This window comes from Pongo pygmaeus, chromosome 19, assembly GCF_028885625.2.
Source record: "Pongo pygmaeus isolate AG05252 chromosome 19, NHGRI_mPonPyg2-v2.0_pri, whole genome shotgun sequence".
Taxonomy (NCBI): Eukaryota; Metazoa; Chordata; class Mammalia; order Primates; family Hominidae; genus Pongo; species Pongo pygmaeus.
Window position 1 is genome coordinate 100,630,139 of NC_072392.2, and position 18,051 is coordinate 100,648,189.

General features: G+C 55.9%; 2 protein-coding genes across 4 annotated transcripts; both read left to right on the plus strand.

The window, feature by feature from the left end:
- Positions 1-3,855: 3,855 nt before the first annotated feature.
- Positions 3,856-5,826, plus strand: TEX19 (testis expressed 19). Its single transcript, XM_054458246.2, has one exon. It carries the CDS (start codon positions 4,182-4,184, stop codon positions 4,674-4,676), a length of 495 nt encoding a protein of 164 aa, XP_054314221.2. The 5' UTR covers positions 3,856-4,181; the 3' UTR covers positions 4,677-5,826.
- A 5,998-nt stretch (positions 5,827-11,824) lies between these two features.
- UTS2R (urotensin 2 receptor) lies at positions 11,825-17,949 on the plus strand. 3 transcript variants are annotated; one of them, XM_054459552.2, is made up of 3 exons: positions 11,825-12,992; positions 13,534-13,727; positions 15,201-17,949. In XM_054459552.2, exon 3 carries the CDS (start codon positions 15,266-15,268, stop codon positions 16,433-16,435), a length of 1,170 nt encoding a protein of 389 aa, XP_054315527.1. In that variant the 5' UTR covers positions 11,825-12,992; positions 13,534-13,727; positions 15,201-15,265; the 3' UTR covers positions 16,436-17,949. The 3 variants fall into 3 exon arrangements, with proteins under 3 accessions (XP_054315527.1, XP_054315529.1, XP_063511755.1); XM_054459554.2 differs by having other exon boundaries at positions 11,825-12,298; XM_063655685.1 differs by lacking the exon at positions 13,534-13,727.
- The last annotated feature ends 102 nt before the right edge of the window (positions 17,950-18,051 follow it).

Here is an 18,051-nt window from a genome sequence, read left to right on the forward strand (position 1 = left end):
AAAAATGTGTCTTATTAAAGCTGCTCCACTCCACAAGCATCTCTGGAATGTTCTCTGGGCCCCAGACCTGCGCGAGGCATTCTGGGTGAGACAGAGACGAAGCCGCCTGAGCTCGGAAGCCGGTGCTCAAACGGCGTGACGTGGCCTCACCCCATTCCTCTGCAGGGCTCAGCTGGCACCTGCACCCCCGAGGTAGCTAGGGGCCCCTGAGCTTGATCAGGCCCATCTGGCAGCCTTGTCCCTGCTCGTCCACCCCCTCTGGGTTGCGTTCAGCTTCCTGGGCTCCCCCTCTTCACCCGTTCCTAACACGAGAGCTTGTGCACCCCAGGATGGTGGGGATGGAGTTCTGGCTCGTGGGCAATCTGGGTGTCAGGCTTACGGTCCCAGTGGCTCCGGGTCATGGCCTTGGCCCACAATGGCTGTGCTGCCCCATCAGTGGTCTCTGCAGCTGGGGAAATGCCTGGTCCTTCTGGAGATACAGGAGTGTTGGATTCCCCGATGATGGCCACATCCTGTTCCTCTGGTACCATCCACTCACCAAGTCTTGCCACAGTTTCCTTCTGGGCCCCAAATCCAGCTGTCCATCCCAGCATCTGCCTCGAGTGGCCTCTCCTGTACCCAGCTGCCCAGGGAGCGATCCAAAGGCTCCGTCCCAGGCTGCTGAGGTGACTGAGGACCTTGAGAGGGCCCTACACTCTCAGACCAGGGTGAGGCCAAGGCCCGAGAGGCAAGTCCCTGCCTAGGCCCTGGCTGGCCAGGACGCGCTGGCCACAGCTTCCCAGAGTGGACGCTGCCGTGCACCCGCCAACACTTCCCCGTCAGCTTCCCGGTCCCGCACCAGTCTTGCCGGGCAATGAGGTTACAGCGTATTAAATTCTCGATGCAACTACTGTGTGAAAAAGCCACGCAAACCAGCAAGGAGCGTGCAAAGCCACAGGCGCCCTCAGAGGGCTCTGCTGCTCCTCTGTTAAAACCTCCTTTAGGGAGTGACTCTGCCGGCTGCCGGCTGGGCTGTGCCCTGAGAACTGGGGCTGGGAGGGGCCAGGTGGGGGGATCCTCATCCTCCAGACGCCCACTGGCCCAGCCCTCAGTGTTCACGACAGGTGCAGGGCCCCCTCCTGGCCAGGGCAGCCACAGCTCAGCCCCAAGGCCTTGAGTGGCCTTTTCAGAGGAAACCAGGACCCAGGAGCTCCTCCCGGGAGCCTCTGACCCCCAGACCCATAAACAGGCTTCTCTGTGGGGTCCCTCAACCACTACTTCCTCTCGCCTGAGGGGACCAGCCAGGCAGCTCAGGCACCTGAGTCTTTAGGGAATGAGCTCACTGCCCTCTCCACCCACAGCAGGACACCTGGCAGCCAAATCTCCACACCTGCCCCTATCCCAAGACTGGAACGAGGAAGCCCCGGGGTGAGGGGTGGCCCTGATCTGAGCCCTAACCTGGTGGGGGTGGCGGGCAGCCCAGGTGTGTGGCTGACCCGAGCCAGGCACGGACAGCCCCCAGGTGGGGAGGAGCAGAAGTCATGGGGATGTAGGGAAAGGGTTTGGGGCTTCCTCCCACTGGGCCACTGTGGGAGACAATTTGTCACTTTCTTACAAAACTAAACACACTCTGACCACAGCATCCAGCAATCCCGCTCCTTAGAGTTTACCAAAATGAGTTGAAAACTTATGTCTACAGATACCTGCACACGAATATTTGTAGTAGTTTTATTCATAATTGCCCAAACCTGGGAGCAACCAAGATGTCTTTCCATAGGTGAATGGATAAATAAACCATGGTACATCCAGACAATGGAATACCATTCAGTGTTAAAAAATAAGTGAGCTGGCCATGCAAGGTGGCTCACATCTGTAATCCCAGCATTTTGGGAGGCAGAGGCAGGCAGATCACTTGAGCCCAAGTGTTCGAGACCAGTGTGGGCAACGTGGTGAGGCCCTGTCTCACAAAAAATACAAAACTTATCGGGGTGTGCACCAACACCTGTAGTCCCAGCTATTTGGGAGGCTGAGGTGAGAAGATCGCATGAGCCCAGGAGGTTGAGGCTGTAGTAGCTGTGATTTTGCCAGTGCATTCCAGCCTGGGTGACAGAGCAAGACCCTGTCTCAAAAAAAAAAAAAAAAAAAGAAGTGAACTATCAAACCACAAAAGACACGGAAGAACCAAAGTGCGTATTACTAAAAAAGAAGTTGAAAAGGCTACGTAATGTATGAGTCCAGCTCTATGACATTTTGGAAAAGGCAAAATTAAGGAGAGAGTCAAAAGATCCCTGGTTGCCAGGGGCTGGGAGATGGAGTGATGAAAATGCAGAACACAGATGAATCGGGGAGGAGAAACCCGTCTGTACAATATCAGAGTGGTGGGTCTGCATGATTATACGCGTGTCCAAACCTGCAGAATGCACAGCACCGGAGGAAAGCATAATGGAAACTGCAGAGGGCGATGATAATAATAACAATGTGTAACAAATGGCTGGGACAGGGGGACTGGGGAAGGCTGTGCACCTGCAGGAGCAGGGGAGCGGTGGGAGAGCTCCATGCTTTTGGCTCAATTTTGCTATGAACCTAAAACTGCTGTAAAAAATAGAGTCTATTGAAAAAACAAGTGTTAATTTATAAGTGTCTCTGTTTAAAGAGCGAAGAGATGAACCACAAAGGGGAAAATGTGTTTAAACAATAACTAATTGACAATTGGCTGGTTCCTAAAATTCAGAGAACTTTAAGACAGAGACAGCAAGCAGGGATCACGTTTTACAAACGCGGCAGGACCAGGACGTCGTGCCCACGATGGACCAGCAACCACAGGCTAGATGCTCACGCCGTGCCACCCTGCGGATGGAGAGCACCCACCCCGATCTCCAGCCCCCAGAGGAGCTGCCTCCCCGGGGCCTTCCTGCAGGCGCCCAGGGGCTGTACATGGCCCTCCTTGAGGGGAGCTGGTGACTCAGCACTTTCATTTCCTGGAAACTGAGGCTCATGGGAGATATGCAGATGAGCCCAGAGCACCATGGGAAATCGCCCTTTATATACCCAGACGGGCTCTGCCTCCTCCTTTCCCTGGGTGCCCACATGAGCGGAGACACCAGGATGGTGAGGTCTCCCGAGGAGGGATCTCTGAGGAGGGGTCTCAGAGACACGGCCTGGTGCTGGGTGAGGGGTTGGGAGGCTGAAGCGGGGCCAGGATTCCTCAGGTTCCCTCAGTTTCCCTCAAGTTCCCCTCAGTTTCTCTCAGGCTCCCCCAGTTTCCCTCAGGTTTCCTCGAGTTGCCTCAGTTTCCCTCAGGTTCCCCCAGTTTCCCTCAGGTTCCCTCAGTTTCCCTCAGGTTCCCCCAGTTTCCCTCAGTTTCCCTCAGGTTCCCCCAGTTTCCCTCAGGTTTCCTCGAGTTGCCTCAGTTTCCCTCAGGTTCCCCCAGTTTCCCTCAGGTTCCCTCAGTTTCCCTCAGGTTCCCCCAGTTTCCCTCAGTTTCCCTCAGGTTCCCCCAGTTTCCCTCAGGTTTCCTCAAGTTGCCTCAGTTTCCCTCAGGTTCCCCCAGTTTCCCCCAGTTTCCCTCAGGTTCCCCCCAGTTTCCCTCAGGTTCCCTCTGGTTCCCTCAAGTTGCCTCAGTTTCCTTCAAGTTCCCTCAATTTCCATCAGGTCCCCTCAGGCTCTGCCAGTTTCCCTCAGGTTCCCCCAGGTTCTGTCAGGTGAGGCTGATGGGGTGTTGGGGTCCCTGAGGTGTAGGGGGTGGCTGATGAGCCCAGGGAGGTCGGATGGAGGAACTGAAGGCCTCCCAGCCCCGGTGCCGTTCAAACTGAGCAGGGTCCCCACTAAAGGGCCAACCTGAACCCCAACATCCCTGCCCCTGCTGGTCCCCACAGTTTGTTCCCGCCCTGCCTGCTGGGGGCACCTAACCTCCCTTCCTTTGCCTTTCCAGCTCCCCTGAGACCACAGCAACTGCAGAAGCTGAAGACATTTCCAGAAGTTCAAGCTTCCACCCTCTGCAGGTCCCCACTGAGCTGGGACCCAGGTCATCCGCCCCACCCCAAATCCCTGGATAGGAAACCCCTTTCTCCTCCTGCTCCTTGTCCCCTTCATCCCTGCCCCCCAGCATCCTACTGGCCCCAGCACCTGTGGCCAGACCGCCCGAGATCCTCTGAAGGCCCAGCTCCTGCTGTCCACCCCGGCAGTAGGCAGGCAGCCTGGCCATGTGCCCTCCGGTCAGCATGCGGTATGAGGAAGAGGGCATGTCCTACCTCTACGCCTTCTGGATGTATCAGCTTCAACATGGAGATCAGCTAAGCATTTGCTTCACTTGCTTCAAGGCTGCCTTTCTAGACTTTAAAGACTTGCTGGAGTCAGAGGACTGGGAAGAAGACAACTGGGACCCTGAGCTGATGGAGCACACTGAGGCAGAGTCAGACCAGGAGGGGTCCTCAGGGATGGAGCTGAGCTGGGGGCAGAGCCCAGGACAGCCTGTGCAGGAGGGCTCTGAGGCATGGGGGCCAGGGACCCCGGCAGCAGCCCCAGAAGGGTCGGAAGATGCAGGCCTGGACCCCCACTTTGTGCCCACTGAACTAGGGCCTCAGGAGGCTGTGCCCCTGGGCCTGGGCCATGAGGATGCTGACTGGACCCAGGGTCTTCCCTGGAGATTTGAGGGGCTTCTTACCTGCTCACACTGGCCAAGCTTCTTTCCTTCATAGCAGGGGTTTCTCAAAGTGGACCTGCCCCCAGGGGAGCCCATGGTGTTGAAGCTGGGCAATACCTGGGCAGTGGACCCTGCCAAGGCTGAGGCCTGGTTACTGGCCCTGCAGCTTGTCTCCATGGTGGGCTGCTATGATACCATCTACCTACAGAAGATGACCCCAGACAGGGCCCTGAGGACCCCAGGGCAGCACTGGAAATTGCTGCTGGAGACTGGTGAAGTGTGGGTGGTGAGACTCCAAGATGCACCCCAAGAGGAGGACTTGCACTGGTGGATGCTGAGCATTCTAGAAACGCCCTCAACAGGACACAGGGCAGAGCTGGTCCCTGCAGCCTCAGCCCTGCAGAAGTGGATTCACCATAGTCTCTTATTCACCCTGGACCAACAGGGAGAGCAAGAAGGGGGACTCAGCCTGTAAGCCACAGTCCTCCAGCCAAGAACAGGATCCCAGCACCCCTGAGACACAGAGCAGGGGTCCTGAGAAAAGCCTGGCTGTTGCAGGAGCCTCGGCCATGGGGGAGCTGCCCTGTTTCCAGCCTCAGTCCACGGCCCCAGAACTGAGAGACTAAGGCTCATGTAGCTGCCATTGTCCTGGGTACACCAGGACATCAGAGACTGGGAAGGACCACCAATTGCTATTCCACAACAGCCAGGGGAGCAGTTGGCAAAGGATAGGCCCTTTGCCCGTGGAAACATGGAGAGCAACTTTAGGGGCTGGGAGATAGGGCCTGTTGTGGCCTCAGAGGGAAGCATTACAAATATTCATAACCTGGAAACAAGTTCTTACCAGTTGATTGTCACATAGTTCTGGATGTGTTGGCCTGAATGGCTGTTGTGCTGCTTGGGACATGGTGGGCAGGGCACAGAACTTGTGCCTATTTCACCTTGGCCATGGGGAGGGACATTGCTTGTAAAATACATGCTCTGCAGAACACACCAGAATCTGTGGTGACCTGGATGTGTTCTCGACTTTGCCAGGACAATCTCAGGGGTGCCACAAGACCCTGTCAGCAGCACTAGGATCTCTGGTCTACAGTGGAGGGAGAGCTGATTTCAAACGTTGGCCGTTGATGCAATTTAACCATTTAATTCCTGTTGCTCTATATGTTGTTTTTAATTTTAAAAAGTCATAAAAGTTTTCAATCAAGCTCCTCTGTGTAAGTCATTCCTCAGCAAGTTTTGTTGATTGGCCTTATCCTTGTCCTCTCAGTATCTGGGCTAAGCCACCTTTGCTGGCTTGAAATCCCACCAGATAGTGGGAACAGAGGACAGAAGGGAAGAGGAGCACAGGAGAGATGAGGGTTCTGGTTGGTTTTCAGGCTCATCATGGGAGTTTGTTTCACATTATTTATAAAGAAATACAGGGCCAGGCACAGTGGCACATGCCTGTAACCCCAGCACTTTGGGATTGCGTCAGCCCAGGAATTCAAAACCAGCCTCGGCATTATAGTGAGATTTCATCTCTACTAACAATAAAAAAAGTTAGCTGGGTGTGGTGACATGCACCTGTAGTCCCATCTACTCAGGAGGCTGAGGCAGGAGGATTGCTTGAGTCCAGGAGGTCAAGACCGCAGTGAGCTATGATTGTACCACTGCACTTCAGCCTGGGCGACAGAGCAAGACCCTGTATCAAAAAATAAAATAGGCCAGGTGAGGTGGCACATGCCTGTAATCCCAGCACTTTGGGAGGCCAAGGCGGGTGGATCACTTGAGCTCAGGGGTTTGAGACCAACCTGGGCAACGTGGCAAAACACTATCTCTACAAAAAATACAAAAATGATCCAGGCGTGGCGGTGTGTGCCTGTAGTCCCAGCTACTTGGAAGGCTGAGGTGGGAGGATTGCTTGAGCCTGGGAGTTCAGGCTGCAGAGAGCCAAGATCGTGCCATTACACTCCAGCCTGGGCAACAGTGAGACCCTATCTCAAAAAATAAAAATAAATAAATAAAAATACATACTTAAAAAGAAGGGCCATGTTTTGAACAATCAAAATGTGTTGTCAAACATATAATTTAATATAGATATGTGCCCCAGAATTTTTTTTAAGTCTATAGACCAAACCACATGTAAAGGTTGCTAATGTTGGCTGGGCACTGTGGCTCACGCCTGTAATCCCAGCACTTTGGGAGGCCGAGGTGGGTGGATCACGAGGTCAGGAAGTCGAGACCATCCTGGCCAACATGGTGAAATCCTGTCTCTACTAAAAATACAAAAATTAGCTGGGCATGGTGGCGCGTGCCTGTAATCGCAGCCACTCGGGAGGCTGAGGCAAGAGAATCGCTTGAACCTGGGAGGCGGAGGTTGCGGTGAGCCAAGATTGTGCCATTGAACTCCGTCCTAGGTGAGAGAGTGAGACTCCATCTCAAAAAAAAAAAAAAAAAAGTTTGCTAATGTTGAGGAGACAGATGATGCCAATGATGATGGCTATGATGGTGGTGATGGTTATAATGGTCGTGGTGATAATGGTGATGGAGATAGTGAAGATAGTAAAGAAGGCCCACGGGAAGAGACCTGAAGGATAAAGGGCTCTGCCTGCTTGGATTTGGCTGCTGCTGAGGCCCCTCCATTAGTTTCAGCATTGGGGCCCTCCGCTGCTGTCAGACATGGATGGGGATGATAGCCCTTCAAGAAGGAGGTGGGACCCCTGACCTCCTTGCCTCCCAGGAAGGCAGGAAGAAGGGGAATGACCATGCTGAGCAGGAAGGAACCCCCACACTCTGTTACACGACACGGGGTGGTATACACATGTGCCTTTGGTTGTATGCTTGCAAGAGAAATCTGGGGCCCCTGGGGTTTCTGCCCTCACCCCAGCCCTGACTCCGACCTTCAGAATCCCTGGAAGGGTTTTCTAGAGCTCTGCATCCAGCCTCTTCACTCAGGACGTGAGGTTTCATGAATCCTGAACTGGAACCTTTTCCCAAAGGTCAGCCAGCTTTCAAGTGGCCTCATGGGGCCAGGGAGGCTGTAGTGTTGGGACCCCAGGGGGCCCCCAAAGTTGATTCTGAGAAAAGACTATTATGTGCACTAGACATTTCTCCTCACTCTCCCTACGTTTGAGCTTTCACGAGCTTGGACTCTTTAAGTCAGGGGACGTGCTCTGAATTCCATGTTGTCTCCCGCCAGCTTAAGCCCTTTCATCCCCTGCAATTGCTCAGACGTCTGAGGCTCTCCACTAATTAATAGGGCCACCACCAGCTGGAGACCCGCGCAGGTTCTAATTGGTTTGATTCATGTTACCATCTCTCCAGCTGTGTCTCATATCTGGAGGTGTTTGAGACCAGGAAACTGTGGTGCCTGAGGTCAAAAGTAAGGGAAAATACCAACAGCAGCATCAAGGGAAGTGTCTCCTGGAAGAGTAAGGTGAAATCACCAGCTGCAGAGGTGCTCTGGGAGAGGTGGGAGGCCCTGCAGGGGTGTCCCCCGGGACCTTCTTCCAAAAGAAAGAGCCCTCAGCTCTGGGTAATGAAGTGGGCCCACACCCCCTGGGCAGGATCCCAGGCAGCTGATGGCTGATGGCTGAGCTCTAGTTGGGGCTTTGAGGGCCTGGCCATTTCTGCACGGCCCAGTCTTTGCTCTTCATGAGGTTCCCTAACTCCATCTGGGGTGCACTCAGCCTGAGCTGCCTCTACCCCTCACTTTTATTCCCTTATTTATTTTTATTTTCTTTTTATAGAGACAGGGTCTCACTATGTTGCTCAGGCTGGCCTTGACCTCCTCAGCTCAAGCGATCCTCCCACCTCAGTCTCCCAAAGTGTTAGGATTACAGGTATGAGCCACTGCGCCCGGCCATGTTTCCTTATTTTCATCAAGCATCTCCACCCCGGTGTCTGCGGCAGGATGGGCCTGTGGTCTCTGAGCACCTGGGAGGTGGAGTGGGTTCTGAACAAAGCATCCTCTTCAAGTCTGAAAAACACAAGCATCAGGCTGGATGGGCACCTGAAAAGAAACCCATGAAACCAGCTCTGTCTGCAGAACCTCATTTTCTACAGAATTTAGTAATCCAATTGGAAAGTACTTCTTTCAGAAAAATTATCATTGCAAAACATAATGAACCCATTACGTGCAGAGCAAAGCTTCAAAAGTCACATTTGTGGAAAATGGGAGCTTTATGATTATGATTTATGATTTAATGGTCCATAAAGTGAATCATAGGCAGGCAGAGCCACTTTGCACTAAAGCACTGGGATTACAGGTGTGAGCCACCACGCCCAGCCTGAAATGTGAATTCTTACACAACAACAAAGAGCTTTCCAACTGTGTAATTTCACTCACCCTTCTCCGGAGACCTGGTGCTATTGTTGTCGTGGATATTAGTTGACGCGTGTTATCATCATCATGCGCCACCAGAGCTGTTGCTGCACAGTCCTCATCTTTTTAATTTACAAACATATTTACCTTACTGGTGCACTTCATTTTTCCATGCACTTCCGAGTTTCTATCTGGGGTCATTTTCTGTCAGCAGAAGGAAAGCCTGCGGAGCTCCTTCAGTATTTTTTTGTGCTGCAACAAATGTTCTTAGCTTTGTCTGAAAGTATCTTTATTTTATTGTACATAAATTGTTGGTTAAAATCCTTTATTTTGGTACTTTAAAGAGGTCATTCTCTTCTGGTTTCCATGGTTTTCTGAGGAGATCTAGCCATCTTTCCTATTGTTATTCCCTGAATGCATTGTCTTTTCTTTTTCTAATCTCAATAATTTTTACAGTTTCTGTTTACCTTTGGTTTTTGGAATTTTTTACTACAATGCGCTGGAGTGGTTTGCTTTTCGTTTTTTCCTGCTCGTGATTTACTAAGATTCTAATGTCTGTGAGTCGGCACTGCTTATCAATTTTGAAAATTTCAGCCACTACCTTTTCAGATATTGTTCCTGCCCCATTTTCCTCTGTTGTTGTTCTGGGGACTCCAGTGACATGTAGGTCAGATCATTTGATGGTGTGTTTCCACGTGCTTTTCTGTTTTTCATTCTTTTCTCTTTCCGTGTCTGGATAATTTCTATTGACCTACCTTTAAGTTAACTGATTCTTTCTTCTGCTGTGATTTCTGAATTTTAGATACTGTACTTTTAAAGTTATAAAATGTCCATTTGACCCTTGTGAGAAAGAAACTCATCCGTCCAAATCCAAAGAACGGACTCAGGGACCTGGAGAACAGCGAAAGCGAGGCTTTTAATGAAGGTCTTGCAAGATCGCGTGTCTGGTGGGCAGGCACACCCAGCAGTTTCAACAAGCAATTTATCCCCTAGTGCGTAGATCCCTCCCCCGGTTCCTCATAGGCTGAGTACTCTGGGGGTCACAGTCTTCCCGTATGTCGCCTATTGGTTGCTGGGCAGGGGCTGTAGGGCACAGATCCCTCCCCAGTTTCCTCATAGGCTGAGTACTCTGAGGTCAGTCTTCCCAGATGTCGCCTATTGGTTGCTGGGCAGGGGCTGTAGGGCACAGATCCCTCCCCAGGTTCCTCATAGGCTGAGTACTCTGGGGTCAGTCTTCCAAGGTGTCGCCTATTGGTTGCTGGGCAGGGGCTGTAGGGCACAGATCCCGCCCCAGTTTCCTCATAGGCTGAGTACTATGGGATCAGTCTTCCCGCATGTCGCCTATTGGTTGTTGGGCAGGGGTTGTAGGGCGCAGGTCCCTCACCCGGTTCCTCATAGGCTGAGTAGTCTGGGGTCACAGTCTTCCCACATGTCGCCTATTGGTTGTTGGGCAGGTGCTGTAGGTGTTTTCTTCAGGGTTGTCCTGCTGCATTTTGTTGCAGCCCACGATGCATTGTAATCCTAGTTAGCTTAGGGGCTGTTTAAGTATTTGACTTACGACCTAAGTAACTGGGCAGGCTGATAAGAACAGATCAAACCAGCTATTTTGCAGGCTAGTAAAATTTCATCTTAAACTTTGATTTGGGTGAGGGCAACTAAGAGGGGGTTAAAAGGGGAGTGGATGAGGTCGACAAGCAGGCATCCACTATCCAAGCTGGGGCCTAGTATATCCTGTTCTTCTGTAGTTTGCTGACCTAAGCTGATTAAAGGCACTCTGTCTTGGAAATGGACCACTGTATACATTATTTCCTTCACCCTTTAAAAAATTTTTTTAGAAATAGAAATGGAGGGTCTCATTATGTTGCCCAGGCTGGTCTCAAACTTCTAGACTCGAGTGATCCTCCTGCCTCAGTTTTCAAAAGTACTGGGATTGGCCAGGTGCGGTGGCTCATGCCTGTAATCCCAGCACTTTGGGAGGCCGAGGTGGGCAGATCACAAGGTCAGGAGTTCAAGACCAGCCTGGCCAAGATAGTGAAAGCCCATCTCTATTAAAAATACAAAAATTAGGCTGAGAGCAGTGGTGGGTGCCTGTAATCACAGCACTTTGGGAGGCCGAGGTGGGCGGATCACAAGGTCAGGAGATCGAGACCATCCTGGCTAACACAGTGAAACCCCATCTCTACTAAAAATACAAAAAATTAGCCGGGCATGGTGGCAGGCACCTGTAGTCCCAGCTACTTGGGAGGCTGAGGCAGGAGAATTGCTTGAACCTGGGAGGTGGAGGTTGCAGTGAGCCGAGATCGCACCACTGCACTCCAGCCTGGGTGAAAGAGTGAGACCCCATCTCAAAATAAATAAATAAATAAATAATAAAAAAATAAAATAAAAAATAAAACAAAAAACCGGTGTTAGTGTCAGGGCAGGTCGTTTCAGCAGCTACTCGGTGAACTGGCTGAGGTGACAGCAGGTCGTTTCGGCAGCTGGCTTGCGGGAAATTTAATTCTTGGAGCAGGCATTCTGGGTCCCGAGTGCTTTTCCCCAGCCCCAGCCCCTAGACCCCAGCTTAGTAATCAGCTCTCACAGAACCATCACGTCGGAGGCAGCCTTCCATCCCCTTTCCTCCAGCACACAGGCAGAATGAGCTGCTCCCCTTTCGGGTCAGAAGCTGCAGCTGTAGTTGGTTTCAGTTCGGCTGTTTTCAGCTCACAGAGAATGAACTGTCTTATTGTGTGACCCTTGCTCTCTCCAGCGGACGCTCGGAGACCAGAGGGACTTTTCCTGCCCTCTCCAGCCCAGCCTCGCCTCCCCAGCACGTGTCAAACGTCCCACGGAGGGGACTGGTGGGCATCTGGGGCTCCCCTGGATCCAGCTCATTGCAGGAGCCTCTCGGCCATTCACATGTGGCCACCTCCTCTCCCCCAGCAGAACCCCTTCAGCTTTAGGGGCCGGTCCACGGCCTCAGGCAGCAGATGAGCCCCGGGCGGAGTGGAGTGGGCGAGGCCAGCTCCTCGCTGGGGGCCCTTTAGACCCCGTGTTCACAGCTCTCCAGCTCTCCTCTAGTCTAATTTTACTAATGTTCTGTGTCTTTTTCTTTCAGTGGTTCAGCATGAGTGACGGCCCACATCCTACCTCCCAGCAGCAAGTGAAACCGAGTGGGGGCGAGCACCCAGCTCAGGGGCTCCAGGGTGAGGCTGTGGGGTCCTTCCTCCCAGCCCGCGTGGCCCTGCAGCTCCCAGCGTCACTTCCGTGGATGTGGCCACCACGAGTCCCTGCCGAGGCCCGGAGAGGCTGCGTGGGTTTCTAAGAGCATCTGTGGGAGACCCGCAACAGGGGCGGGGGTCGTCAAGGCCCCCAAAGAGCCCGTCCCTGCCTGGGTGGGTGACTCCCTCCCTCCCCTACCTCCTTTCTAGGACCCTCTCGGGGTTTAGGGGTGTTCCCGCCCCCCACCTGCGCGCGGGAGGTCCAGGGCTTGGTGGACACGGAGAATCCCAGGCTCTGTGCCTTGAAAACACCGGCGTGAGGGGCGCAGGGGCGAAGGCTGGAGGCGGAGAACCCAAGAGGGGCTGCGGGGTCAGCCTCTGGGCAGCCGGGCTGGAGGCAGCTTCGCTCCGCAGACGCGAGACCCGCCTGGGACCCTTCGCCGACCCCGCTGCAGCCCCGCGCCCCCCGCGTCTTCCCGGCGCCGCCCCCTAGACACCCAGCGCCGTCCTCTCCGCGCGCCTGCTGCCCGCTGGGGTTATTTTAATACCGGGCGCTGGCGCGGGGCCGCGGCGCATTCCCAGCTGGCGGCGGGCAGATGGCGGCGGCGCAGGGACCCGGGCGGGGCGCGGGGCGCGGGGCGGGGGGCGCGGCTTTGGTGGCGGGACTGGCGGGCGCCCCTGCCGTGCGCTCTGGGAGCCGAGGCCACCGCGGAGCCCCTCGCGCCCCCTCTGCGCTGGGACAGGGGAGCGCGCCTCGGAAAGTTCCCCGCTGCCCCGCTGCGCGAGGAGTTTGGAGCCGCGAGCGGCTGCCCCCACGCGCGACCCCAGCCTCGGCGGGCAGGTCTGGCCGCTCAGTGACCGGAGGCAGGTGGGTCCTCCGTGGGTGACCGGGAGCGCGCGGGGACTGCCGGGCCTGTGCCCTTCGGGGCCCTCCGCAGGGCTGCGCCGGGGTTTCGCGGTGGGAGCCCACCCTGGGTGAGGGGAGCGGGGTCCAGCGACGCGGCTTCTCCCGTGCCGTGGAACTTTCGGCCCCTCCCCTTCCCTCCTCGCGACCCTGGAGCGCGGCCCGGCGGCCGCTGTCCCCCTGCCCCTGACTCGGGCTCGCGCACAACTGGGGAGCCCGGTGCCCCCTCGGCTTCTGCGCCTGCCCCGGATGAGGGCTCTGGAAATGCCCCGGGTGGGGGCAGCAACGGGGTGAGGGTCCTCTGGGCAGATGGAGCTGGGAGCTGCTCGGCCTGGTGGGAAAGGGCGGGCAGGGTACATTTCCAGGCCCTGGAAGGCCCCCAGCGCCCCCACCTGTTGACAACGCCCCACCCCAGCCAAGACTGCTCCCTGCGCGGCCATGAGTGTTCGGCCTAAATTCAGCGTGGCTCGTGGAATCAGGCAACCTCCTGTGTCTGTTTCTTCAGGCCACCACCGCTCTGTGAGTTTCATCCAGGCTGCTGACCCCAGCGCCGACTCCTTCTTCACTGGCTTCATGTCACAGTTTGCCTGCCCCCCTCCACTGGGGACATTTGAGCTGTTTCCAGCTTCTTAGGAGTCAAGCTGCCGTGAACTTTCGCAGGCTTGTCATTTTCTGGACATTGGCAGCCCTTTATCTAAGGTACAAACCTGAGAGTTGAATTGTCCGGTGAGAAGGTATAGGCGGTCAACTCTGCAAATCGTGCCAATGGTTTTCCAAAGCTGCGGCACAGTCCAGGTTCCCAGCAACAGGAAACGGCAGGGCCAGCTCCTCCGCAGCCCCCACGCCTGTTGACAAGATGTCTGCCTTTTCAGGCTTTCATCCTTGTCAGCACGCGGGGGCTCTTGTGGCCGTGACTGGCATTTCCCTGCTTGTTGGCTGTGTGGGCTTCCTTTTTAGGGAGTCCCTGGTCACGGTTTTGGTCTCTTTTTTTCAAATAGGTTGTTTGTCTTTTCCTTACTAATTTGCAGTTGTTCCCTATATTTTTCTTACCAGCTTTTTGTCTATGTTTCTTCTTCTTCTTTTTTTTTTCCTCTGAGACAAAGTCTGGCTTTGTTGCCCAGGCCGGAGTGCAGTGGCGCAATCTCAATCTTGGATCACTGCAACCTCCACCTCCCGAGTTCAAACAATTCTCCCACTTCAGCCTCCCGAGTAGCTGGGATTACAGGCGTGGGCCACCATGCCCGACTAATTTTTGTATTTTTAGTAGAGACGGGGTTTCGAGATGTTGGCCAGGCTGGTTTCGAACTCCTGACCTCAGGTGATCCACTTGCCTTGGCCTCCCAAAGTGCTGGATTACAGGTGTGCGCCACCATGCCCGGCCTGATATAAGTGTTCTGATGATCTCCTAACCTGTGGTTTATGATTTTGCTCTCTTGGTAAAGTTCTTAATTTTAATGAAACCCATTTGCTCAGTCTTTTATTGAAAGTATTTTTTGTTCATTTTTAAGAAATATTTTCCCATCCAAGGTCATGCCAGTATTCCCGTTTTCTTCCAGAACCTCGACTGACTGATTTAACCTTTCACACTTAGGCCTGCAATCCATCTTGAATTCGTTTCCCTGTATGAGAAATGGAGATTGCAGAGACCTTCCTCTCCTTATCTTACATGTTTTTCTATTCGGACTTTTAAAGTCAGTAGCTACTAGCTTTGCAATCTGAAGAAAACATTTTTTTAAATGTACAAGTCAAATAAATACGAGAAAGGACTCAGGGGTAAGTGGGTCTCACCTGTGCACAGACAAGAAAGTGAGGCCTGGGTGGGGGGGCGCACTGGGTGGGCAGGGCAGAGCCCAGGACTCCCAGCTCTGTCCACTGCCGACCTCTGCCCCAGGGGCTGCCCTCCTGTGTTCTGGCTTTCAGAAAAGCCCAGTCCCCAGAGGCCATGGGACCTACAGTGAGGGGGGGGCAGGGGTCCTGCTGGGGCATGCGGGGGTGGGGGGGGGGTTGAGGAGGCTCCTCTGGTGGCTCTCGAGTCCTCCTGCAGAGCTGGGGGCTTCCAGAGAGTCCCAGGAGTCGGAGGGCACTGGGGAGCCCAAGTGACTCTATGGGAACGAGGTCACAATGGCCTCGTGGGAGCAGAAGGGGTTGCCTGACTTGCTTCTTTCCCCACAGGCTGAGCTGGTTCCCCGTCTCAGGGAGTGGCCACCCAGCCCTGAGCCCGTCGTGAGGGGTCAGAGATGGCGCTGACCCCCGAGTCCCCGAGCAGCTTCCCTGGGCTGGCCGCCACCGGCAGCTCTGTGCCGGAGCCGCTTGGCGGCCCCAACGCAACCCTCAACAGCTCCTGGGCCAGCCCGACGGAGTCCAGCTCCCTGGAGGACCTGGTGGCCACGGGCGCCATTGGGACTCTGCTGTCGGCCATGGGTGTGGTGGGCGTGGTGGGCAACGCCTACACGCTGGCGGTCACCTGCCGCTCCCTGCGCGCGGTGGCCTCCATGTACGTCTACGTGGTCAACCTGGCGCTGGCCGACCTGCTGTACCTGCTCAGCATCCCCTTCATCGTGGCCACCTACGTCACCAAGCAGTGGCACTTCGGGGACGTGGGCTGCCGCGTGCTCTTCAGCCTGGACTTCCTTACCATGCACGCCAGCATCTTCACGCTGACCGTCATGAGCAGCGAGCGCTACGCTGCGGTGCTGCGGCCGCTGGACACCGTGCAGCGCCCCAAGGGCTACCGCAAGCTGCTGGCGCTGGGCACCTGGCTGCTGGCGCTGCTGCTGACGCTGCCCGTGATGCTGGCCATGCGGCTGGTGCGCCGGGGTCCCAAGAGCCTGTGCCTGCCCGCCTGGGGCCCGCGCGCCCACCGCGCCTACCTGACGCTGCTCTTCGCCACCAGCATCGCGGGGCCCGGGCTGCTCATCGGGCTGCTCTACGCGCGCCTGGCCCGCGCCTACCGCCGCTCGCAGCGCGCCTCCTTCAAGCGGGCCCGGCGGCCGGGGGCGCGCGCGCTGCGCCTGGTGCTGGGCATCGTGCTGCTCTTCTGGGCCTGCTTCCTGCCCTTCTGGCTCTGGCAGCTGCTCGCCCAGTACCACCAGGCCCCGCTGGCGCCGCGGACGGCGCGCATCGTCAACTACCTGACCACCTGCCTCACCTACGGCAACAGCTGCGCCAACCCCTTCCTCTACACGCTGCTCACCAGGAACTACCGCGACCACCTGCGCGGCCGCGTGCGGGGCCCGGGCAGCGGGGGAGGCCGGGGGCCCGTTCCCTCCCGGCAGCCCCGCGCCCGCTTCCAGCGCGGTTCGGGCCTCTCCCTGTCTCCCTGCAGCCACTCAGCCACTGAGAGCCTCGTGCTGGCCCCAGCGGTCCCGGCCCGACCTGCGCCCGAGGGTCCCAGGGCCCCGGCGTGAGCACGCGGAGGGATGGCTGGAGTCCAGGCGAGGACGGGCCCCAAAGCCCCAGCCACTCCCGGGAGCCCCTCCACAGAACCCCCCCAACTCCCAAATCACAGGCCCTGCCCCTCCTCCGTCCCCTTCTGGAAAGATCCTGCTCGCTTCCCCTCAGCGCCCTCCCCGTGATGCCCAGAAGCGCCCACCCGCCTCCCTGAGGGTCTCCAGGAGGCTCCAGCCCAGTCCCGGCTTCTGGAGACCATGGCTTCGTCACGGAGGGCAGCAGGCGCCAGTGCCCGGCCCGTGTGGAGACCATGGCGCAGCTGCCGCCCCCGGGACCCTCCTCCTCTCAGTCAGCGGCCCTGTGACTCCGGTCCCTGCCTGTGTGGCTCCATCCCTTGTGGCTTTGCCACTGGAACAATCAACCCTGGGCTGGCTTCCGTGTCCTGCCTCCGCGCGGGGGACGCCACGTCTGAGGGGTGGGAGGATCGGCCGGCGGGACCCCCAGGACGACACCGGCAGCTCAAGGGGGAGCCTGTGGGTCTGGCTGGGGTGGGGGGTGCACCTGCCTTTGAGGCCTGTGCAGGCGGCTGGTCTGGCACCTGATGTGGGGCGGGGAAGGTGGCCAGGAGGGGAGGCTCCGGCTGAGGGCTGGAGCAGGGAAGGCACTGCCCGGCAGAGGCCTGAGGCTTCGGGTGCATAACGTAAGAGGACAAGGTCGCTGGCCGCACCTACAGGCCTCCTGGCCTCTCATCCGCATCTGGCTCAGGTGTGATCAGAAACGAAATCCAGGTCCCACCTCACAGTAGCATTGGCAGTCTCTGCCCCACTCACCCCTCACTGCCTCCTGGACAGACTTCCTGCCCCTGCTCCCAGCTTGGCCAACCATCCTCTCTCTGGCGACTGCCCCCCTCCAGCCCCCAGCCCGGCCCCGGACCCTGCACGGCCTCCCCCAACCTGGCCTCCCCTCCCCAACCCATGGCCATGCCCAGACTACCAGCCCCTTGGGGCTCTGTCTGAACACCGGGGCGAGGGTCATGCCCGCTCCATCCCTCCAGTGCCCGCCCCTCAGTGGAGTGAGCACAGCTCTGCTGGCAGGACTGTCGCCGGCATCGGGAATGAGCATGTAAGCGCTGTCCCCAGGGCCTCCCGGAAGAAGGGCAATGCTTGCAGTTCCCCCCTGGAATTACGAAAGCGCTCTGGAACTAGATGCTGGTGACTGGGCGATGCTGTGAACGAGCCAGTGCCACAGAACTGTGCACCTGAATGTGCGAGTTCTGTCGTGAGTGTTTTACCTTAAAAACAAAAGGATCCCACTCCCCGACCTTGTCCCTCTGTTAAAATTGAAATAGAGATTGATGTACGTCCCACTCCTGAATACATGTAAAACGGGTACAAAAATATCTATGAAGATGGTTTGTAATCTGTAGATTGTAATCTGGGATTTGTAATCTGTAGACTGTAATCTGGGATTTGTAATCTGTAGATTGTAATCTGGGAGATGTCTTAGATGTAAAATCCCATCTTTGGGTTGTGGGTTTTTTGCTTTCTCCAAATAAATCTGATCTTTAAAATTCAAAAAAAAAAAAAAAAGAGAGAGAAGAAAGAAAAGAAGGCCAGGCGCGGTGGCTCACATG

Coding starts and splice junctions, on each gene's coding strand:
- TEX19 (XM_054458246.2), top strand. CDS start 4,182: ATGTGCCCTCCGGTCAGCATGCGGTATGAGGAAGAGGGCATGTCCTAC.
- UTS2R (XM_054459552.2), top strand. CDS start 15,266: ATGGCGCTGACCCCCGAGTCCCCGAGCAGCTTCCCTGGGCTGGCCGCC.